Genomic DNA, 24,396 nt, shown 5'->3' with positions numbered 1-24,396 from the left:
TTTGCTGAGCTATATTTATCCAGGAGGAGCTCATAAGGCTTCTCTGCTGTTTTAATATCGTCGCAAGACTTTTAATTACGTCATTGCCGCCTCTGGTTGAAGTTACCGCTCATTTCTCGTCCACGTCAAGTTTGGTTTAAGTTCATTTGTGGAAAAATATGTATTATGATTAGGGGATTAGCTTCACCGGTATTCCCACTGGTCCAATTAAAAATGCCCCCCCGCGCAATTAAAAGTGACTGTGGGCACTTTCGAAAAAAATAAAATCCGACATTCTTTTAACCACTTCATTAGGCCTGTGCATCAAAAACTATGCGATGCTTTCATTTCTTTCAGGAAGGCTACAGACGAATGGGTTTTTAACACCCTTTTAAGATCACAACAAAGGCCATGCTTGACCCAACATATGTAGCAGCATGTTTCCGCTGCCCCCGCACCCCGGTGCGGCTTTCTAGCGGCCTCTCCCACTGCCGCTGCCCCGCCTGCAGCCCGGCTGGGCCCGGATCCCCTCCCGCGCTCTCCCGCTGCAGCAGCCGGCTCTGTCACACAGAGGCAGAGGTTAGAGTAGCAGTTAGACAAGGGCCCGCGGAGAAAAGAAACGCACTGGAGTTTTTTTTCTTCTTTCAGCTGAAGTATTTACACGCTTGACGGGCACACCGAGGAATACTCCGGGTTTATAGACAAGAGGTTGTTAACCTGCCACTTCACACCAGTTCTGCTGAGCTGGGGAAATGGATCGGTCTAAATGCATTCCCTTAAAGGCAAAGTCAGGAGAGCAGTGAAGATTAGAGAGCCACAGAACACAATGCTGTGGGAGTTTAAAACTGCCGTGCGCTCATATACGCACACACGCACACCAGGCAAATTCATTAAGCATGAACAGCCTCGATAATGATTATTTCAAGGCCAAATATTTGAACAAATGCACTTTATTTGGCTCTGTGTGTGTGATATCTATAGTTTTCTACATAAGAAGGAAATGCCTTTACAAGATAACTAAAATTTGCCATATCTGTAGTAGTTATGATGTCATAAAAGCGGACTCTGGCTGTATTCATGATTTAGAAAGGCTCTGCGCTCACACAGAGAAGTACCAATGATTCCTTGTAAGCAGCGTTTTATTTAGGTTTTCGGCTGGTGAAAATGTGGGCTTCATTTGCCAAAAACCAACCTGCAGTAAAGCAGTGCTGCAGAATAAATAGCGCAGTGTGAAAAGGAAACAAACAAAGCGACTAAAGTGACACCGGTTACTCGCCAAGCCCTGCAAAAGTCAAACATATAGGCTAAATTTACGCAGGCCTGGCTGAGTGAGGCCAGACGGTGAAGAGGCACTTGAGCTAAAGAGGCAGACAGAGGTCTGTCAAGCATCACTCTTCACCCGCTAGAATAACACTTATTTGTAAATGGGGGATAACCCTGCCATGGCGTATGAATATTTCAAAGATTTGAAGGGTCCCTCTGTGCCAAAACTGTTGGCCAGCACTCAGGCAATCTCTCTCTCTCTTACACACACACTCTCACAAAATACGTTTTTCTGCCCCCGAGGTAGGTTGGCAGGGATTATCTTTGTTTAATGAATGGGCTACAAGTATTCATCAACACGGCGAGATTATTGCACAGCCTATAGTCGCATATAACTCCAGCGTGTGTGTGTGAGTGTGAGCGAGAGAAAAAGAGGACAGAGACAGACCTACACACTGCAGCCAATTAAAACGCACTCTCCCCTGCTCTATCCCTCCACATCTGCCTCCTTTTCTCCACCAACGAATGGCGCAGAAAAGAAGGAAGCTCATGAATAGGCGCTCATTGAGATCACAGATGGAGTATGGCTTTCTTTTTGCTAGAAATTTGAGAAACACCATTGTCCCCAATCAAAACTCAATGTGTTCACCTACAATGGTGTCGGCTTTGAGCTCCGCCGCTTCAATTGGCCTTGTTTTTGAAACTTGAAGTGTTCAGCACAAAGACTTGGCCCTCCTAGATGTCACCGTCGCTTCGCTTCAGTGTGTGAGAGTGTGTGTGTCTATGTGCGCCCAGAAGAGAGAGAGAGAAAACACAATTAATATGAAGCTGTAATTACTCCCCTTCACGCCACTGCACCCATTCAGGACCCCACTGGTCCATTTATTGCTTTATCCCATGTGGCTGATAATCCGAATACCACAGGTTTTTATAAGGCCTCTGTGGTGTTTTAAGGAGACAGATCTGGAGGTATGAGCGAGGGATGCAGTCCTCAGAAAACTGAGCGACAAGAGCGCACAGCAGCGGCCGAGGGATGGTTGACGCACATTTAATTATTCAATTAATATTTAAAATAAATCTATTAGCGCAATGGTCTGTAGGTATGTGCGGGAATTCAATGCCATTAAAAAAAAACAGATCTTCACCAATTATTTACGAGATGCTTTATTAACCTTTTATATAAAACTGCATCTGTATTCACAAGATTTCTATTTGACATTTTCACATTCAGGCGTAAAAATATGTAACTGTTCTTTAAAAAAAAAATCTAATAAGAAGGATATGTTGGTAAATTTAGTTATTTTTGGTTTTGGAGGATAAATTTTTTTTAAGGGACGTTCCGTTTTTTGTTTTTCAAGCGGTTGTACATTTAAACACGTTTAATTAGACCAGAGAGCGCCCCCTGCTACCGTCAGCTCTGCGGTGGATGCGACTGCTAAGGAAAGGAATATTTAAAATATTTGGAAATAAAACGGCACTAAAGAATAAAAACATAATTTTTGAGATTTTGTAACGATTTCACTCAACATCCGAGCAATAAAATGAAGTTACCAATGCTACTGAAAATAGAAAAAAAAAAAAAGGCTACAATTCTGCATTGCGATAAGGAATTACTCCCTTTGGCACTGAGGAGCAAGAATGCTGCCCGATTGCTGTAAATGTGACATAAATCGAGACATTCTTGCTTTCCTCACAGCGGCAGCATAAGGTTTACATATAATTTTCCAAGGCCCATCGACACTCTTCATAACAGGCTATAAATTAATTTTCATTATCCTAGATGAAGATTCATTTTTGTCCTATTATGCAAGTAAATGAAGCCACTTACTGACCCATGTGGGATTGTTTCGGGGCCTGTACATGCGCATAAAAATGTGACACGTGGGGTGGAAAAATATTAGTAAAAAAAATAAAAATAAAAAAGCAGGATGGATGAGTGCTGGAGAACAGTCATACTAAATCCTTAAATGATAAATAAAAACTCCTTATAGACAGCATGGGGATTTAACTGCCTGCCAACCCAGAAAACCTTAAATTATTTTAATGAAGGCTCGCTTCTCTTATTTCAAGATATTAACCCAATAAAACTGAATAATCTTTATTGACTTAGAGCTTGTGTCAAACTAACAAGGTGGCATCTGCTGCGGTTTTGCTCACACTAACACCCCGGACCGTGTATTAGAATAAGAAGAAACACAGAGAAGACATATTTAAATCAATGTAAGTATACTCTTCTTCTTTTCTATATCAGAATATCTGGAATTTAACTTGGCATAGAGGGGAAAAAACAGCTCTCTGAATTGAAGCATACAAGCTGAAACCCTGAAGAAGGATCTGTGCCCACACATTCATTTTTGTTTTTGAGAATTTAGAGCACTTTAAAGCCTCATGTTTTTACATTAGATTAGTTACATTAATTTATTTTAAGTTTTTGTTTAATCAAGATAAAAACTACAGTCTTTACATGTCCATTGTGTCATTTCCAAACAGAGCTGCAAACAGAGGGAGACAGCGAGGGAGAGATGACCCTCCTTTTGTGCCCACCCAACAGTTTAAGCTGCATAGATTCTGTTTCTTTGGGCAGGGCCCGCGACTCTGAGAAAGTAAACTCGGAGTGACCTTCCAGGTTAGGCCAGTCTGGGATATGGGCGAAGATCCTGTGATTCAAGGAGCTGCCATGCTCTGAGATCTCATTGGGTCCTACTTCAAAAGGAGGGAGGAGGGATCACTTGTGTCAGGAATTTTGTTCCCTCGCCAGTGGGCTGCATTCTTGACCCCAAAGGAGCTGGTTAAACATCATGGACGCTTTCCTCTTTTGTGGTCAGAGAATCAAGACAGAAACCTGATGTTGCCACCACTGATTTTGTGGCGGCGTAGGACGGCAGCGTAAGCTCATTACCACACAGACACTTTCTTGTCCCGCTGGTGTCAGATTTAAGGGGTGTTGCCTAGACAGACACTGATTAAGACATCCAGCCAAAGTTTGCCTAAAATGTAGCCCCCCAAAAACCCAGTGAGAGGTGTTTCAGGGCAACAACATAGAATTATTTAGATTACTGATTATTTTAACAAAAAAATTGTTGCCTGTAATGCTTAAAAAAAGAGAAAGAACAACTTCAACATGGTCTGAGACCTAAAGATGTTCAATTTTCTGTCACGTGATAAAGATCAGATTGGAGAAGCTGAACCAAAGGAACGTCTGACATTTCAAGAGACCCTAAATATATAAAAATGAAAATATTTAAAAGTTTTATATTTTGTGCAGTAGCTACAAATTTCTGTACATTGAGGCTGGTCAAATGTGACCTGTGTCTACTGAGCTGGCTCTCCCAGCGTTGGTCGAATAAAGGAAAATTGTAGTTTTAGGGAATCTTAAAACGGTGAAACTGCACCTGTCATGTCTGTCACCACTGTCCCATAAAAAAAAAAAGCAGAGTTAAAGTGAAACCTTGACAATGTCACGAGAACTGTTTGTGTTCCCACAGAGAAAAGCACCTGCTGGTCTTTGAAGGATCAAATCAACAAAAGGTAAAATAGGAAGGAACAGAGGTCCTACAGAGGTCAGAGGATGCTTTACGAGATGGTGCTGTGATACAGACATTAGATCTGAAATACAGCAGCATAATAGTGGAGTCATTACCACTGTCAACTTGCAAAAAGAAGGTTCCTGGTTTAAATCCCAGCTGGGGCCTTTCTGTGTGGAGTTTGCTCCCAAGTACCTGCAGGTTTTCTCCAGCTTCCTCTTACATGCACATCAGATTAATTGGCGATTCTAAATTGGCTGTGGATGTGAGGTCGATGAAGTGCTTGAAGTGCACAGAACCAAGGGCTGTTTGAATGTGTAATTAAAAATCCGTGTGAGCAGCGAGACTAAATAAGTGATGCATAAATGTGAGTACATTAGATTCCCATCTGTTGGTGCTCGTGCTTTGAAAATTACGCAACAAAAATTCATTAGACTGCATTTAATCTGAGCAAACTCAGATCAGGGTCATGAGATTATAAAAGCACCTGAGCTGGTATATCATCGAGTGCAGGAACACATGCAAAGTTTCTCATCACTGCTTTGAACCCACAGTTTGCAGTTGGAAGGTTTTGTGCTCTTAGTGTTAACCATTATTGAAATGAATGGCTATAGTACTGAAACGTGGTTATATAATAAATGCCAACAGTTTCAGAATATTCTTACCATTTTCACTTACACTCCGCCAGCTCTCAAAAACATTAATTAACGATTATTCGCCCTTTTATTAATGTTAGATGGGAAGTTTCTTCTTCTTTTGGCCGCTTCATTTAGAGGTCGCCACAGCAGGACATCTGCCTCCATCTTCCTCCTCTGTCACGCCAACTCTCTGCATTGAGAGTTGAAATGTTTTTGTGGTGTTCATCTTTTCTTCCCGCATGGCAGTATATCCACTACATCTGCACATGTCCACACACTTCAGTCTCGTCTCTCTAACTTTGTCTCCAAAGGACTCAAACTGAGCTCTCCCTGTGATCGACTTGTTTCTAATACACTTCTTTCTAATACTGCCCCTCCTGGTCACTAGCAGTGAAGACCTTTTAGCATCTTCAGCTTTGCTTCCTGTCTTTTTGATTAGTGACAGATCTCTAGTTGAAAGTTTGTTGTAGACACTAATTTGGAAGGAATTCTTGGCATTGGTCAAACAGACACGAACCATACTGTGAAGGAATGGAATATGAACAATATGTAAGGGTAAAACACGAGATGCAGCACCTGTGGAAAAAATTCAGGACTTGAGAAAAACAGTCACAAAAACCTTTGACAGAGCTCCTTATAAACTTGTCCTCCTGTTAGAAGTGGCCAGTCAACAGAGGCCTAATTAATTTTTTTTTGACTCATTCAACTGCTGACAAACCCTTTCATACAGCTGTCTCTCCCCAGTTAAACCTGGTGACTTTTGCCCGTTAACTTAAGACAAGTTTGGTCAGGTACCAGAGAGAAATATCATTAGGCCTCACTGGCATTTCCAACCCTTGCAGCCTCATTAGCCACAGCGGTACAAATGAACATGCTTATGTACATGGCGTTCAAAAAGCTGCACGATAGAAACTGTAATCTCACAGTCGAGAGGAGCTGCACTATGTGCGCCCCTCTCTGAGGCAGAGGCTCTCTGACAGACGAGCAGAGGTGCATCTGCCTCTTTCATAAACACGTTCAGCTTCACGGTCACTGAGCTCCTCGCCCCGCCCTGAGCTCACCCTCGCCCCAAGCTGCACGTGTTGGTACAGCCAGCGCACTCAACTCTTATCTCGGTACAGTGAAATCTGAGTAACACAAATGTCAGCCATAGACATTTAACTTCTGCCCTTAGAGCTTCAGCAAAGTTCAGCATTTTTCCTGAACTGAACCGAGCTCCTCACGTTTAAACGGAAACATTTCAGCTACAACAACACATCGTGACAAGATTTGGGTATGAATGGAAGCCAACCAGGATGGTCCTGACCAATCATATGAAGCTTTAAACACATGTTTAGGCAGGATGCAGTGTAAGGCCCAGGACTGAGAGGTTGTTGAGTTCATGGATATGGAGAAGGAAAACCAAATATATAATAATTACTACTTCTCTCTCAACTAGTATATCCCAGCGCTGCAAATGCAGTAAATGCCAACATTACTGACTTGGCCACAAGAGTCAGCGCCACAACTTTGGCTCAACAAGTTTGGCTTGAAATGGATTCTGCTATTAGCTCTCCCACTCTAATAGCAGCTATTTACTTTAAATACAGGTGCGTTTGTTGTGTCTTTTTTCCCCAGTGTTGGATGACAAATATTACACTTCTCTGGCATGCAGAAAGAAACAGCAAAGTCAGGAGGATTTGCCCTGCAGCGCATCTTTCCCAATCCCGCTTTCAAGCTGCCTTCAGCGAGGAGCTCCTGTCGGGTCGAACCTTTGGAAGTGCGGCTTGCTGAGCACATTAGGTCGACTCATTCCTCGCGTGAGAAACAAGGCAGCCACAGAGAGGCAAACAAACACACACAGGATGCTTGTGTGATATATTCACCGTGCGTAACACACCAGTAGTCCAGATTTACCGAAGCAAAAAGAGATGACTATAAATTGTTGCTGGTGACACATAATTCTTTGAGACATGTATTACTCAACCACGAACAGCACAAGATTTAAAGACAGCACCCATAGCGGTAACTGTCTCATTCACTGAAGAGGATAAAGTTGAAGCCTACAGAAGTAAGACTACCTCTAAATAGCTTAAACAGACGTTGCTTCCTCCACTTATTTATAATAGTTTAATCTAACCCAGCACTTAAAGTTGGTTTAAACTACTCTAGGTCTGCAGTGCACCTCAGAGAGACAGAGTTCCTCTAAAAGTAGTTTAAATCAGTAAGTTTCACTTTGACTGATGTAACATGTTATAACTTTTGGATAATTTTAATATTCTTATTGTAATAACTACTCTTTGAAAAGAAATGTTACATTTCTGCTCATCCATTTGAGGATCTTGGGGACTGCTGGAGCCTCTCCCAGCCGTTCTAGGGTACACCTCAGACAGGTCCCTAGTCTCTCAAAGGAATACATTCTCTTCTGATCCAAAGAAATAAAAATATATAATATTACTCCAAGGTCTCCATTTGGATGAAATGGTGCCAGTTATTCTGAAGACTAATGCACACTCCAAAAATAGTCAAAGTCAGACACAAGGTCCTATAATTGTCTGAAAGAGAAAGAAAAACAACAAACTGTGCTACTGAGACCAGAGTCCACACTTCAAATAAGCATCGATCAAAAGATTAACTGTAGAGGTACAGCTTCCAAAAGCACATCAGTTTTTTTTAAAATAATATGAACAGGCGGTGTTTGGTGGGAACACAAAATGTGTTCCCATCAGTGTCCACTGTTAAGTACAAAACAAAAGTCTGTAATATAATCAGTGAAACTGCAATTTAAACAGCAATCCTTTTGCCAAGTCTGCTTTAGTCCTGTCTTATTACATATGTGTGAGTATAATCCAAGTCTGAGCGCTTATTCACGAGGGAGCAGCATTTTGCCTGAAGTAGTTTGTTTATGGCATTTATGACTCTGATGGGGTTCTTAAACTTTGCCTTTAGTTGACAGAGGAGCCCCGCTACAGATGGAGGGCTAAGCCCGTGTGATCTCCCCTCGCTGAAGGCAGGAAATTAGTCGCAGTTTGGCTGATTTCAGCAGGTCATGTAAGAATGAGAATAATAGGAGAAGTAAAAGGCCTACGAGTGAGTGTGCAAATCTAAACTTTGGTATCTGCAAGAAGTGAAGATGCACAATCAGAGCAGGACTGGAATCCCGTTCAGACACAGACACACACACACTTAATAAAAGCATAGAAATGCCGCACATTTTTCCTTGGCTTTGTTTCCCTCTTTCGGTATTACCCCAGAGTTGTGACACAAATTGAAGAAAATCAGATCTCCAGTTTATAAAATATCCTCTCACATGACGAAAGAAGACGTGTGTATGCGTGCGATAAGGTTCAACAGATTTTCGCCTGAGACAAATTGATGTTCATATTCATATATTTTATATAATGTATATCAAACTAAAACTAATACAGCATCAAACTTAAAAAGGATTCAAAGGAGAAAAAAAACAAACTAAAAACTGAGCAATCTATTGGCTTTTGGGGCAGTGGATGCGGAAACCAGGAAGAACGGAGCTTGATGGGGCCGACGTGTTGCGTCCCAACCCCACCTGGACAGCAGACGGAGGTGTGCAGCTCTAGAAGGGCGGTTTGGGGAAAAGGTTCAGTGGGTAAACACAAATGGAGATGAGACGGCCCGGGCTTCGCGGAGCTACGCCTCTTCTCGAAGTTTATTTAATTACATTTTTTAGCCTTTTCTATTTTAATTTCAAACACACAAAAAACATGTCTTAAAAAAAGCAGCCTCGGTGTCTTCAATGAGGAAACGGGAAACAAGTCCTTGTTTTTTTTATTTGTTTTTTTTGTGTGTGACAAAGATTTGTCTACTCAGTCTCTGAATGCTGTTATTTGTACGGTGTTTGTGTTGTGAGAGAAAACAATGACACAGCAGTTTGGGAACGTGAAGTCGAGAAGAGTGTGAGGGGAGGGTTTTTTTTTGGGGGGGGGGGGGGGGGGGGGGGGTTGTAGAGGTGAATGTTTTGGCTGTGTGCTTGTGGTACTGTCTTTGCTCCTCTGTGCAACACGTGTACATCAGGCATTCATGTACGACGACCAGGCTGAGGGCAGAGAAGCTTACTTCAACTTGTGTGTCACTGGATCTGCATGCCAGTGTGTTTATGTGTGTCTGAGATGGTAGTTTGTGTATGTGTCTGTGTGTGTGTGTCTAGTTGAGGCCCAGACTGATGTGTGGGGGCCATGCTCGGTGACGAGTGTGCATCCAGCCAGTTCATCAGTCAGTCAGTCGGACCTCTCGGGGATCGGAGGGCCTGTTCTTATTCTTTAGCCTCCAGGAAGAGCGTCTCCTGTGGAAACAACTTGGCCTCTAACAGGGTCGACCCTGGATCAAGCTGGGTGATCTGAGAAGAGACAAGGTGGTGTTTTGGGGGGGGGGGGGGAGACAACATTAGACTGAGCAAAAGATTGCTGCAAATACAGAAACTAATCACAGCTTCCCCAAAATACAATCCTCAGATTGCTTGATTACGATCGGCAGCATAAAACAAAGACGTTAACTTGAAGCCAATTTCTGCTGCAGGCACTCGTAAAGCTCTCCTCAATGTGGTTTCATTTGATTTGGAGTTTAGCTAGGTGGCTGTTTTGCCCTCACTTGTTTGTTATTTTGCTCCACGGTTTCTGTTTATTGTGCGGAGAGCTTAACCTGAGTGAGGGGGTGCACTCTGGCCTTTTTGGTCATTAGTGAATTTAGTTTAAAGTTACCCCAGGCCCAGTACAGTACTGAAGACTGCAGCACAAACAAGGAGGGCATGATGAGCTCTAGCTTGAGTTGTAGCAGCCAAAAGCGGTGAACCCCCAAATGGTTTTATGAACACGTCTTCAAGCGTGAACAATATGGACGTTCAGGCCATGCGCCTCCCACATGACTCTTGCACTGTGACTGGCAAAGCCAATAGGGGTGTCAGAGGAGTGTAACACTGTGGAACGTGCAATTGTTTACTATTACTTCTTAAAGACGACATTTCTGAATCATTGCTGTTAAAGGTTTCTCTCCTAATGTACAATCAACTCAATGAGCCAAAATACCAACAAAATGATCAAATCTGTCAACCCTGTTTTTAATTTTATCAAACTATTTAAGATACCTTCTCAGATTTATCTACACTAGTGTCACCATGGCCTCGGTCATTCACTGAAGTCCCTGTGTGACTGTCTCACCATCTATTCCCAAGAGTCAGGCTTTAAAACAGTGTGGTTTTAGTGCTAAATTCATTTAATGTGTGTGTGTTTGCAAGAGAGTGTGTACGTTGTGTATTATTCTAACATCGTGTTTTTAAAAATCCTAAGCAGTAACCTGAGAATTGAGAGATTTGCTTCCCTAAGCGGACCATTAGGTTTGTTTTCTTAAAAAGGTTCCAATCCAGAACAAACTGATGAAGGTTACAGGACAGGAGTGTGTGTCTGTGTGTGAGACACAGACTGAGTGCAGTGGGAAGCCAGAGAAGAATTTTATGTGAGTAATTTCTTCTTTAACAGAAACATTTCTCATAATGCAAAAAACATTTATCTGCTCTGAAAACTCCACACGACGCAGTACCACCCACCGCGGAGCTGATCGAGTTAGCCGACATGAAGGAGGTCTGACCTCTGTTTTTAAAAACAGGACAACCCGACTCTCTCCCTCTGACACCCACCACCCCTGTGGGCCTCTTAGCTTATGTGAGCTAATCACTGGCGGGGTTGTGTTACATCGGGCCAATCTAACACCTGGGCTGAATGGGCGAGGCGGTGTGACACCGAGATGTGTCCGAGGCTTATCTGGTCACTGCTGCATCAGCCCCTCTGATTAGAGATCCTATTCTAAACTCACGGTGGGATAATTAGCCAGCTCCCTGTACCTGCTCTAGAAGGTCAGAGGGCAAGCCGAGCACAGTAAAGGTCGGCCTCACAACAAGCAAAGCAACAGATTTAAAACAGACTTTTGTAGGCAATGAAATGTGAACTCTGACCATTAATTGAACCACGGCATCACCTGTGCTCACCTTCTGAGCATATAATAAATGTATTATAAGTCTAATTAAATAAACACATTTTTATATTTTCAATTGGCACGTTCAAATCTTTGTTAGGCGCCAATTTCGCAAAACTAAAAAAGTATTCAAGGCAATTAAATTAGACAAGGTGGACAAATCCGCATCAGATACTACGTCCTCGATCTCCCATGGGTGTTTGGAAATGTCACACTAGATCTAGAAGGCCTTGGACTCCCTTTCATCTCTTTATCCTCATTTCAAGGTGTCATTTAGCATCTTGACTTCTCAGCGGGATCCTTCAGAGCCCGGTGCGGGCAGGGAGGGGCTGCCACATCAACTTTATGCCCCTCACCCCGTCGACAGCCTCGCAGCACAGAGCGAGACGATAGGAAGAGATTATATGTTTGTTTCCACCCGTGCATTCTCAGCAAGCATATTCCATCCCGACGGTGGGGGAAAACGATCAAAAAGAAGCTGCTGGATTCCTTTTCCCACCTCGGGAGCAGCGCCTCACAAATGGCTGCCATGCTAATGAACCCGACAGGCTGTTATGACACCGCAGCATCAGGTAGGAGTAAATGAGGCTTCGGGGTGGAGCAGGTGCGCGTGAAGACGTGCGTCTGTGGGTTACGTGCGAATGTGTGAGTGTATGTGTTCTGAGCAAAATCGGGAAGAGAGTTTGTGCTCGCCGAGCGCCGGGGGAGAGGCAAGCGGGAGGAGAGCAGCATCTGACTCGGAAAAGGAAAAGTAGGGAAACAAGATGCCACACTGACACAGGAGACGGGCACCATCGGTGATTGTTTACATTGTTATCCAATTAACAGACCATAAGCATGGAGGCATCTGTCAACAAACAAAGCTGTTGTTTTTCCTCTGCTATGCCTAAGCCATATTCTCTTCTCCTGTGCCTACACAGCCATACATACATACATTCATACATACATACATAAGACAGACACAATCTATTTCCCTTTTTTGCAGTTTGTTTTTAACCTTGAGTCAATATAAATTTTAATCATCCACTTCAGAAATCATTCAGGGAAATGAAAGGGAAACTGTCTGCCTAATTTAAAATATTATATTATTTTCATCTGACTAAATAGCAATTTAGGGAAAAAAAATAAAAAAAACAGAACTAATTAACCGCCCGCAAAAAGATTTTCCAGTTGTTAATTAGAAATACTGAAATTAACACAATAAAAAAACTGAAATAAGCGGTGTTTGTGCAGAAGCGAAATCTAAAGAGGAAATATAATAACTGGGGATCCTCGCATTTAAAAACCCAGGATCCGAACAAAAAGACAGATGGTGTTTTTCTGCAATCTTTGCTATTTTATCTCTTTTTTCTTATGAAAAATTATATGACGTAAAATGATCGGCTAACATAAACCCATAAACCCCCCCACCCCCCCTTTTTTTGTCCTTATCGAAAAGCAAATCTCAACACAGTTAAAAAAATAATTAGCACTTAATGTGAAGTTTTAAATAAATAGCACAATTGTAAGTCACTTAATTCAAATGAATAAAACAACACTGATAACAGAGGAGGCGACACTAAGCAACGCTCAGCCATGAAAGAAAAGAAAGGGAAAATAAACACAGGCCCTCAAGATGTCCGTTTCCAACATAATCAAACGTGCAGCTGAAATAACGCATTTTTAATGAAGCCATTACAGGCCCTGCTATGTTAATTAAAACCAAATAACTTGTCTGTTTTAAACTAGTGTTGTCAAGTGTTTATTTGGCCAATTACAAAAGCAGTGGGAGATCATTATCTGCTGCCAGGAGCGTTGACAGCACGTAGTGCTGGGGCGTGAACAGAAAAGAACAGACCAGAATACGGCACTTCAAAGGACAAATGCACCGCACAGACTGCGAGGGAGGGGGGGGGACTGAAGGGGAAGGAAAAAGCTGAAAAAAAGAGCTATGGGGAAGAAGAAAGTGAGGAAAATTAAAGACAGACTACAGCACTTATAGATATAAAGATGAGCGACAAACCAAAGCAAGAACAAACAAAGATTTTGTGTAACGTGTTGGTTCGCCACCACGTTCCACCACAAAACCTTCAATTTGGCTTTTCGTTGATTTCCAACGTCTCTGGAAGTCGTAACAGAATAACGACGTCTAACATGTCAGTGCAAAATTATGTGCAGGTGTGAGATCCGCTGACTGAAGAGATGACTGCAGTCAACAATGTTTCATTCAGAGCGACTTTGTATGAATTTGAGGTGTCGCTTTCCTGTGACGGGACAAACTATCCGAGCACAGCCGAGACCCTCGGTGTAGGATTAAGGACTTTAGTTTTTTTCCTTTAATTTTCCACTCGTCTGTTTTTTAAAGGTATATTTTAAGTTATCTAAAGGATTTTTTAAGAAAGGGGGATTTGGGTAAAAACGCAGGGTGGCAGGAGACCAAAAAGTAAAAATACAAAAGATGGAGCAGAAGAGAGGGAAGTGTACAGACAGCAGGCGAAGGAAAGAGGAGGGAACAGAGAGGCAGAGGGAGGGAAAGCTGGAAGGAAGAGTAGGAGGAGAAGGTTAAGGTAAAGAGGGGGCTGAGATCCCTAGGGTAAAGCCCAGCTTTAATACTACTCCCAGCAGAAATGTGTTTTTCTTTTCCACAATAAAACATTTCAAGGTTTCTAGCTTGTTGTATAATTTTTATATTTAAAAATCAATCTCCGAAAGCTAAACCATCATCTCTGAAAAGTCTCACTGAAAGTGCACGATGTGCATCTTACATTTCCAGAACTTTCCAAACATTTTAGGACCTTAAACTAAACTGTCGATGCTTTTAAAAATAATGCCAAAACACATCATTTGGTATGATCGCTTTTTTTTTGAAGTACACTTTCCCAGCGTGTCTTAGGGAACTTGCCACATTCCTCCTGCAGCTTTTGGCTGCCTCACTTTCTTCTGTCTCTTCATTTAATCCCAGACTGAGTTGATGAATTTGAGATCAGGACTCTGTGGGGGCCGTTACATCTGTTGCAGCACAGCAAAATGTATCTGAAACCAATCAGACGCCTCTTTCAGTCAAGAGGAACTTATAGAGATTGGACGGATACTCGTCTCCACACTTTAGATTTGTACTCAAGGATGAAGCCCCACACAGCACCATGAACCCATGTTGCATGTTATAAAAATGTGTTTTATAAAAAAAAAACACTTTAAAAATAAACTGCTGCTCAACTTCCTGTGAGTCTTCCTACGACTTGTTCAGATAGGAGGACAAGAAAAACAAAACATACCAGTACAACAGATGTAAAACCTATTACAGCGCAGAGCAAAGCTTCTTCTGTGCCATTGTTTATTTTTACTGCATCTCAGGTTTTGTCTAAGAATCATTCGGGCAAATTCGCCGATGGAGCTGGAAGAAGGATTAGCAAAGGTGAAAGAGAGTACAGTATCACAATGGGAAAAGTAATACGCCGCTTTGACAGCGTTTTGGTATCCACGAGCAGCCGGCCAGGAAGAGCCTATTGCAAATTATTATAACGGCAGTCTAAACATATTCGCCGCACGCTGAAGGAAGACCTCGGGCCTTTCAGCAGAGGTTTGTGCTCAACAAGTATCAAAGAAAACGGAGGAAATTCTTGAATGAAAAGCTGAAAACTGAAACACTAAAAGCCCCCCTCCTCTTCCTCAAACTCGCTGACAGTCATAGAAACAGAGAAAGGGTTAGTTCCCTGAGCACGGCTAAGCCTAGTACAAATGATGCCAGTGTAAGGCCTGCTGTAGTGCTGAAGAGATAAGCCACTGATACCAAATGTTGAGGATGAGACTGAGTCCAAAAAGTGGAGACTAATAGACATTTATTGGCTAAGCCAAAGGAAGGTGGCAAAAGCATGATTCAGACATATCCGAACGTCCGTGTGATTTAGGATGAAGTTTGCAAAACCCGTGTTAACACAACACCGTTCTTGCTCCTGGTTAACAAAGTTGTACGCATTTCCCGCTCCCCGCCCCAAAACTAAACACGACATCCAGCTTTGCTTAATTTTCTAAACATGGGCTGAGCAGATCTACTAATTTGTGCTGCAGCTTAATGAGTGGACGTGACGCGAAGAAGACTGACGAGGAGGGTAATAGCAAAAGAAAGAGTGACACTGCACAAAGCTGCTGAAAACTAAAAAAAAAGGGAGGAGAAAAAAAAGGTTTCAACAGTTGTGCAGTATTACAAATGCAATAGTGGTCTATCCTCTATCCTCTGATCCTGGCAAAGCAACAGTGAGAGCGTCTGGACGGGATGGAGGCTTTCTATGCTCTCTCTCATTTAATTACAACACAGAGCTGCAGGATTAGACAGGGGCCTGTGTTCACAGCCTTATACTGGCACTACCACTGAGCCACTTCCCTCCTCTCTTTCTCCAAATCTCTCGCCTTTCTGTTTTCTGGAATAATCTCCCATCTTCTTCTTTTTAATATCTTCTCCACTTGTCTTCTCTATCCTTTTCTCTTTCAGACTGTTTCTCTGATTAAATCTTTTCTTTGTTCAAGCTTTTGTCTTCTCTGTTCTCTTTTCCGACTAGTTCTGCAGTCACCATCCTCTTCTCGCTTCTCTCCCCCTCTAATCCTGCCATCCTGTTTTTGCCGGAATTTCATCTGCGATGCAGACACATCTTTATCTCTGTCTCAAACACATGTTTACTCTTGATTATAAAGAGACAACTGTGAATCCTTTAAGTGACAAAGTTGTGAGCGGGGCATGTGTTTGCTTGAAAATATTTGTGCATGTGTTGAAGTGTGCGATCGTGATGAAATGGAGAGTGTGAGCTGCGCGATAATGTGTGTGTTGTTTTGAGGTGTTTGTGCCCTGGCGGTCTCTACAGACTACGATGGCACACTGCCTGGGCAAGCCTACACACACACACACACACACACACACACACACACACACACACACACACACACACACACACACACACACACACACACACACACACACACACACACACACACACACACACACCTCTATACAATCACCACCCCTCCACATGCACTCCACTCTTGATTAATGGAAATCCCATTTTTGTTTCCAGCAGCAGGGCTAATTAAACTGGTAGTTAAAACAGTGCTCATTAGCTCGCTACCACACAGCGTAGCGACCGAGCCCTCAAATGGCTGGTTGTAGATAGCTGAGTGATGCAGGGTGTCAGCAGAAGAGCCACAGAGAATACTACTCTTAGTGCTGACAACTGTATCCTAACACAGTCAGAGTGTACTGTATTCACAGTGGACTGATACTAATTAATATTCACTGAATAATACGTGTGCGCAGGTGGACGGATAAACAGTCGGCTTAACTTTCCCCGTCACAGGTGCGAGTAAACAAAGGCGCCGACGCGGGGCTACTGCTGCAGCACACAAACAGTAAAACAAATACGAAGCAATAACGGAGGGAAAAAAGAAAGAACAAGAAAACAAAATCGCCAAACAGTGACAAGAGATTATCTGAACTATTGTCCCTGCTGCACTTCATACACAGCTGCTGCCTGAGGTTGGGCTGAGGCCCAAATGGAAAAGCCAATTAGGGCTGTGGGTGTCACAAGCGGAGATGCTGATTTGAGTCATCTGAAGGATACAAAGTCATTCTTAAAAAAGATAAAGATCCTCAAAGAACAGTTGAATGAAAGACAACTGGATGATTTCAGCTTCTTGTATAATATACTGCAGTATATTTCTCTATATTTCTCTCTCTTGGTACTTTAAGACATCAGACACAACACTTTGTTGGGTCCACTTAAACAAACTGCAAATATGAAATGTTAAAGTGACATCAGGGGTTAAATTTGACATGCAAAATATGGCCAAGAAATTAGAATTTTAGGCACGTTTTTAAAGATAAAAGACTTTTAATGGATGTTTGACCTTATTTGACCTTGAAGAAGAGGTCGGAGCTCTATATTTAGAATCCCGATAAATCATTCCCTATTTGCCTGTATGTTCTCGACATAAATACGGGCAATTAAAAAACAAAAAAAACATAAGAATGCATTCAAAACTTTTGGAGCTAATTACCTGAGGAATACTGTGAAATGGCTAAATCCACAGAGGAACTGTGGCCTGTTCTTTAAGATCAAACAAACTCTTGAAAGAAAAAGCCGTTTTTCTATTCTGCGTCCTCACTTTGCAGTAAAACAGGAGCAGAGAAGCGATTTCGGCTCTGACGTGTCTGTAAGAGAGGAGGCAAACCACTCACATTTCTTCGAGGGAAGGTCGTGAGGAGCTTGAATTCTTCAAAGGGGTATCCCTTGGAGGCCACAAAGTCAAAGAGAACCTGGAGCTTACAGCTGCCCAGGAAACGCCTTTCCAGAAACTCGCCACTTGGTGTGCGGATTCTCAGCTTGCTGATTTGCTCGCCTGACTCTTCATCGGGCTCTGGAGGCAGGGCCTGCTCCAATGACAAGCGGATTGCCTGAAACAAGAAAAGCCAGCGTTTTTGTTTTTGTCAGTTAAATGCATTAATGAATTTGAAAACACAGATTTGCATACAGGTGTTGGTGAGATGCAGCAGTCAGCACTGCTGCTGCAAGCGTTTATTTGCCTTCCCTTCATTTAAACAGCAAAGTCAGCCTGATTATTCCAGTGACTTCAGTAAAAATACGCATCTCGTTCTCTCTGTGTTTACAGTGAACTTAAACCGGAGTATCAACAGTAACGTTGGCAGCGATAAAGATGATGACACGCTTTCCAAGCATATATGAAAGGCAAGCCAAGAAGTTGCTCTCAGAGTCTTACTGCAGCACTATTATTTCACATTAATTAAACAATCTTCTTGCCCTAAGAATGTTATTAAATTAGCTGCCCTGTGTCTCACCCTGTTCCCTAAAGCCTGTTGTAGCTCAGAAGGTTGCCAAGTAGCATATCAGTATGCTAAGAGCAGCCAAGTGCTTCATTCTTTCATGCTGCCTTGCTGTTTGCTCTGTCACTCTCTGAAAAAAACTGTCAAATACCCCTGCAGATAGTGGAAAACCCTCACTAGTAAGAGGAAGATCTTTGAAGATCTTCTTCATGTGAAGCTATCACTTATTTTACAGATGCTAACGGGGTCTGCGCTAAAGGGCAGGGTTCATGAGTGACGACTGACCGTCATCTTCCACAGAAAAGCAAATCAAGCCTCCTGAGCTCCAAAAACCATGTTTCAACTGCTCCCTGGAGCCTTCGTCTCCTTTCTACTCCTACCCCTCACCTCCTCCTCCCCTGGCTTGTTGTTCCTGTTTGGCCAGCCGGGGAGCATATGCTGTGACAACACGCCCCGGCTTTATTTACACACCATAATGCAATTATATTTCATAAGAGTGTACAACAGTAGCTCATTAGCAGCTTCTGGTGTTGGGTGGGCAGGGTGGAGCGCGTGCTGCTCCGCCATCAGCTCCCTCAGGTACAAGAACTGAAGCTGACTGAGTTAAAGCTGTCCCTGGGGACAAAGCTAACACATACGCACACACAAATAACAGACAGGAGCGCATGAGGTGATGGACATACAAATGCAGACAGCTAGTCAACCACAGACACAAGCACAAACGCCCACGCGAGTTAGAGGTAGCGTCCCCAAAGCAACCACGAGGCACACGTCTGCTCGAGCTTCGGGCCCAGGAAGCGCCGCACAAATAATCGGGAGCATCTCTCTGTCCATTTACCTGCCTCTCCAGCTCCGCTCGGCTAACCACAGAAAGCAAACAGACGATGAGCAGGAGAAATAGGTGCACCCCTGACGGAGGTAAATAATAATGCCAGTCCACACAGGCGCATGAAACACACATGCCCTCCACCCCCTCCCGCCCCAACCCCCAGTTCACTGGCTCCCATATTCATCTCCCGTTTCTTCGCACAAAGGCATAAAATCACAGAGAAAGCATTCCCACTAGCATTGTTCCCTCTCCGGTGGTGACTGGTGTTTTTGGTGTGTCTGCAGTTTCTACTGTAAACTCAACCGAAAACTGTAAACAAGCACTAACAAACAAACAATAAATTATTCCAATTAAAACGGCTCACGTGGTAGGCAACGCCGCGCCTTCCTTAAGGAGACGGATAACTAAGTTGGCACCAGCACAGCGAGGAGTGATAAAAGAACCAGTTGCCGCCATAGACTGTTTAAATAAAGAGCAGCATGTGTGATGTAAATGCTAAAATCCAAGTTACTCGTTTCAAACGCGCTCAAGTCCAAAATTCTCTTTTAATTCAACCGAATTATGAGCTGCTGTTGTGGAATAATAGCAAATTTGTTCGGTACGAATTAACTAGTAACTAACTGACACTTTTTTGGCTACCTAGGTTTGCTGTATAATCAGTTTTCACATGTTTGTCTCCAGTTAGGAGAAGAATTCACAACTAGTAATAGTGATTAAATAAAAGGAAAGCGAATTCCCAGTTTTGTTTGTTTGTTAATTTGGTTTTTGTAGTGTATTTGAACCGACGTCCATCAGAACTACTGGTACACAAAACAGGATCACGTTATGATAAAGTTATCCTTTAACAGTTTGGGAAACTTAAGTTGCCATTGTCTCGGTACACCAGCTGCTGCTGCTTCTCATATTTATGGATATCTAGACAGTAGCACAGCACAGCGCGTCAGCACAGGAGACGCCATGGAAACCTTTGAGCTCGAGCAGAGAAAATTAATATAAGTAGGAAACACAACGCCATCCCGGCTATTGTCGTCGAAAATACACAAGCATGTATGCACTGTTTGATTCGTGGACTACAGTGATATAATTAAGAAGGCCAGGTTCAGGGCTCTTTTGTTGTCGTCTGTTTAACTTAAGTGACAAATCATTTGAGCAAGACGGGTCACCCAATACCTCTCGCTGCCCTCGGGCTCTGACCTGCAGAGCAAACAGCAATCAGCGAGGACTACACTGTATTACAATAGACAATCACGACGCTGGTGCCATCCTCACCGACAATTATTGTTTTCCTGTGTGCGTGACATTGTGTCCGCCGCGTGTGTGTGCGCTTGCCCCGTCTTTGCAGACAATAATTGTTTTCCAGAGAATATGTGTGTTTACTTAGGTGTATGTTTGTGCATAGGTCTGTGTACATGAATTGCCTCTTTTATTCACTCGGGTTTGAATATGAGGCTGTGTGCTATATCAGCATAAAAAAAGCTAACCAGGACAATAACTGTGTACACTGAAGGTGACATTAATGGGGATCGGCCTTGCTGTAATTAGGATATTTAATTTCTCTGAAATGGCTGTGTGCTTGTATACTGACACAACACAGGCTTCACTGACTGGCAGATTCCACCAAAACCACAATTTAATTGAGTTACTATTGAGTAAGCAGAAAAGGGACATAAACAACAGCACAATGGTACAGCCCTGCTAAATCATACTACTAGTGCGTTAGCTAATAGTAGATTTTCATGTGATCATTTTGAAATGTGCTCGAGTCCAAAATTCTCTTTTAATTCAACCGAATTATGAGCTGCTGTTGTGGAATAATAGCAAACTTGTTCGGTACGAATTAACTAGTAACTAACTGACACTTTTGGCTACCTATGTTTGCTGTATAATTAGTATAATTATGGCTGTCGTACTCACCTCCTTCTCCTCCTCCTGCTCCTTTCTCATCTGTTCCAAGCGAAACTGTTCGGCCTCTTCTCTCTCCTGGGCTTCTCTCTGAAAAAACCCCCCAAAAACATAAACAAATCATTAATTGGATTCATTTCTGTTACTTTGCTTTGACAAACTAACTGACTGATCAACAAAAACTTTGTTCTAGACACGCAAGTTGTAGTCTGCACAAGCACAGCATAATTTAAAGTTAAAATGAGCTGCTCTGTACACACACTGGCTCATTATGATCTCACTGAACAACAATAAGGCATTTCTTATTATTTACGACACCTCAACTAAACCGAGTAACACAGTAGGAGTAGATTGTACTCTAAACCTGATGTTTGAGGTTCATTTTGATTTTAATACTATGCTTCAAAAACAACACTTAAGAACTGACAGTGATACACAAAGATAACTGGTGCACTTGTGGTCAGAAGTTTACGTACACTCATCAGGGGCACGAACGGATTTGAACTATCCTTTTTCCAGGCTGGAATGACTGTACGCTGTACATCTTTAATGCCTTTCGAAAGCAAGAACTGGGCACACGTTTGAACATACTTTGGATTATCTCTAATCCACACACGGTCAAATATATACATACATCCCCGATGATATTTAGTTAAATGTCTCTTAGCAAGTTGAAACTCGACCAGATGCTTTTAGTAGCCATCAACAAGCTCCTGGCATAATTCTGTCTTCTTGGCAGAACTACAGAGTTCATTTAAATTAGCCGGTTTGCTGGCACAGACCCGACTTTTAAGCATAGTTCACAAATTTTGAATAGGGCTGAGGTCAGGGCTTTGAGTACATCCTACCAGAAGCTTAATCGGCCATTTCTAAACAACTGCCAAGATCACTAGAGGAGTTTAAACACCTGTATATAAATACAAGTTTTTACTTTCTCATGGTCTGGAAGCATCACTAGGATCACTGTCCACAGTTTGTAGCTGCACATATGGACAACCCAGCTGTATTATGACGCAAACCTTTATGGTCAGACAAGAAAAAGACTGACTATTCCACCAAAATAGCAAGAGGTATGTTTGGATGAATAAAGCTGAGGCTTAAACCTAAGAACTGTATCAACTATCAAGCATGGTGATGGTAGCATTCTGCTCTGGGGCTGTTTTGCTACCAGTGGTACTGCTACACTGTAAAAAGTGGATGGAACAATGAAGGAAGAGTACTACCTCCAAATTCTTCAACTTCACCTCAAATCAACAGCTGGACAGTTCAAACTGGGAAGCAATTGGGTGTTCCAGTAGGACAATGATCCCTGGTTTTGAAACGGATAAAACAGGCTAACATTAAGCTGCTAGGATGGCTTTTGCAAAGCCCCGATCTCAACCCTATTTAAAATTCGTGGACTAAAAGGTGGGGCTTGGCTGTACCAAGAAAACCAACCAACTTAAATGAACTTCTTCAATTCTGCTAAGAAGGGTGGTCAAATATCCATCCATAACTGTGCCAAAAGTTTGTTTTTTAGTGTCTGGTCAAAGTTGCTAGTGGACATGGTGTATATATTTGAGCCTATATATACACAGACATTTTACCCCATGTGGATTAGAGAAAATACAAATTAAATTCAAAGTTGTGCACCCAGTTCTTGTTTGTGAAAGTCACTACAGATGTATGCTGTGCCATCATTCTACCCTGGAAGAGGACCAACTCGTAGGAATCATTAAAAGCACAAACCTACATGACATTCATGCCCATGATAAGTGTGCGTCAACTTCTGATCACAACTGCATTATTCTGAAAGTACCTTCTTACGATCAGCCTCTAAAGACAGACGATAGGCCTCGTCCTGTTCTCTCTTCACCATCTCCCTTGCCTCGCGCTCGTCCTGAGTGGAGAGAGGGGAAGAAAGAAAGTCGGTCCCATTAACTAGCAGCATAATAAAGGATACACGAGGACAAAACATCTAAGCAGAAGTGCCGGCTGTGGAAGCTAGCAGCAGAAAACAGCATGTCAAGTGCGGCTACATACAAACACCAGGTATGAAAGAGTAGCAACAGAAGGGAATTCATTCTGACTGGGCTGTCATTTACCAGACCCCGAGCCCCTTTTATGTTTCCTCATCTCAGTTTCACCCTCCCTTTTTCTTTTATTCACGCTGCCTCTCTTCCTGTTTGTACAGAGGGAAAGGGACAGGCGGCCTTTCTCTTTCTACCTGCTGTGGCTACAAAGTGTTTTATAAAGACTGGGACTAAATACAAGTGTCCATTGTGTTAACAGCGCACAGCCATTAGTTTTCTATTTTCTGAAGGCCCACGCTGTGTGTCAGCCCGGATATGGCAAAGTAAGCTTATTGTGATGATCAGAGGGCTACTGTGAAACCAGGCAGCGGCTAAGCAAAATGACAGTGTGTATTGTTGCACTGAATTGGAAAATGCAAATATACATTTGTGCTTTTGGGCTACATAATAGATGAACTTTGAAAGGAAACTGTAAAAGAATGGCACAGAGGGACAAAAGCATCAAAAGTGGCTACTTTCAATAGATTGCCCCCGAGTCACGCAAACAAGTCGCACAGTAATTCATGTTTGATATTCATTTTTACATTCATTTGACCTGCTGTTGAATGTTTTCAAACACTTTGAATAACCTAAAGTGAGGAGGCATGAAGGGAAATGTTTATCTGACATGCTCAAACACCATGTGATTTTCAGGGCCTTAACTTTGGAGGAAAAAAGAAACAGATTTTCCACAACTATATCTTGGCTACTGTTCAAGTTGGCAAGACGTGTGCCGTCTTTTAGTCGTGATGATACACTTGGTGTTCAGAAAAGCAAGCTGTCACATATTTAATGTTTGCTCACAAATAACAACTAGTGAAAGACGCTTTATATGGCGGTTTTTGGGTTGGGTTTTTTTGCAATTTAATTTTGGAACCAAGTGGCTGAGCTCTACTTGCCAGAGGGCAAATTTTATATCCAATTATTTCTTTTTGGACCGCAATATCAGCCTTTATGCGCACTGTCACTTAACAAACAGAGGGCCCTGGCTTAAATCAGATCCTTTCTGTGGACACTAGTTCACCTAACCATGAAACTCGACTCAAATGTATACTCTTTTTATATAAAACTCTTCAACCAAATCAGCACAAACTGCACAATGGTTAGTTTTTGGCTAGTTTTCCTATGAAATCCATGCTTAATGACCCGAAAACGACCTTTAAAAAACAACAACCCTGAAATGCTGACAGATGTAGACCACAAAATTGCATCGAGTAGTCATTTGATTACTAACTACTAAGCTAAAACACAGAAAACCATACAAATGACTGGCGAGTCAGTACGGCTGGTAGAAATCACAATGTGGCCTTCCAGCTGCTCCGATTCCAGACTGACACAAAAGTCGCTGTCAAAGAGGAATGTCTGGGTGTCTGTGTTCATGTCTGAGTTTGTCTTTGGAAAGGAGAAAAATGGAAGAAGAAGG

General features: G+C 42.5%; 1 protein-coding gene across 1 annotated transcript in view; it reads right to left on the bottom strand.

Moving 5' to 3' along the window:
- Positions 1 to 8,755: 8,755 nt before the first annotated feature.
- The window catches only part of faf1 (Fas (TNFRSF6) associated factor 1), a 60,584-nt gene continuing 44,943 nt past the window's right edge, over positions 8,756 to 24,396 (bottom strand). The window contains exons 16-19 of the mRNA XM_080878188.1: positions 22,721 to 22,801; positions 20,935 to 21,012; positions 17,589 to 17,804; positions 8,756 to 9,755 (exon numbers count right to left, since the gene is read on the bottom strand). Of these exons, the coding sequence (XP_080734314.1) occupies positions 9,672 to 9,755; positions 17,589 to 17,804; positions 20,935 to 21,012; positions 22,721 to 22,801 (459 nt within the window). The 3' untranslated portion in view covers positions 8,756 to 9,671. The remainder of the gene's footprint in view (positions 9,756 to 17,588; positions 17,805 to 20,934; positions 21,013 to 22,720; positions 22,802 to 24,396) is intronic.

Source organism: Rhamphochromis sp. 'chilingali' (genome assembly GCF_963969265.1).
Source record: "Rhamphochromis sp. 'chilingali' genome assembly, chromosome: 3".
NCBI lineage: Eukaryota > Metazoa > Chordata > Actinopteri > Cichliformes > Cichlidae > Rhamphochromis > Rhamphochromis sp. 'chilingali'.
Note: the sequence above shows the minus strand (reverse complement) of the source record. Positions and strands in the feature narration are given on the sequence as shown.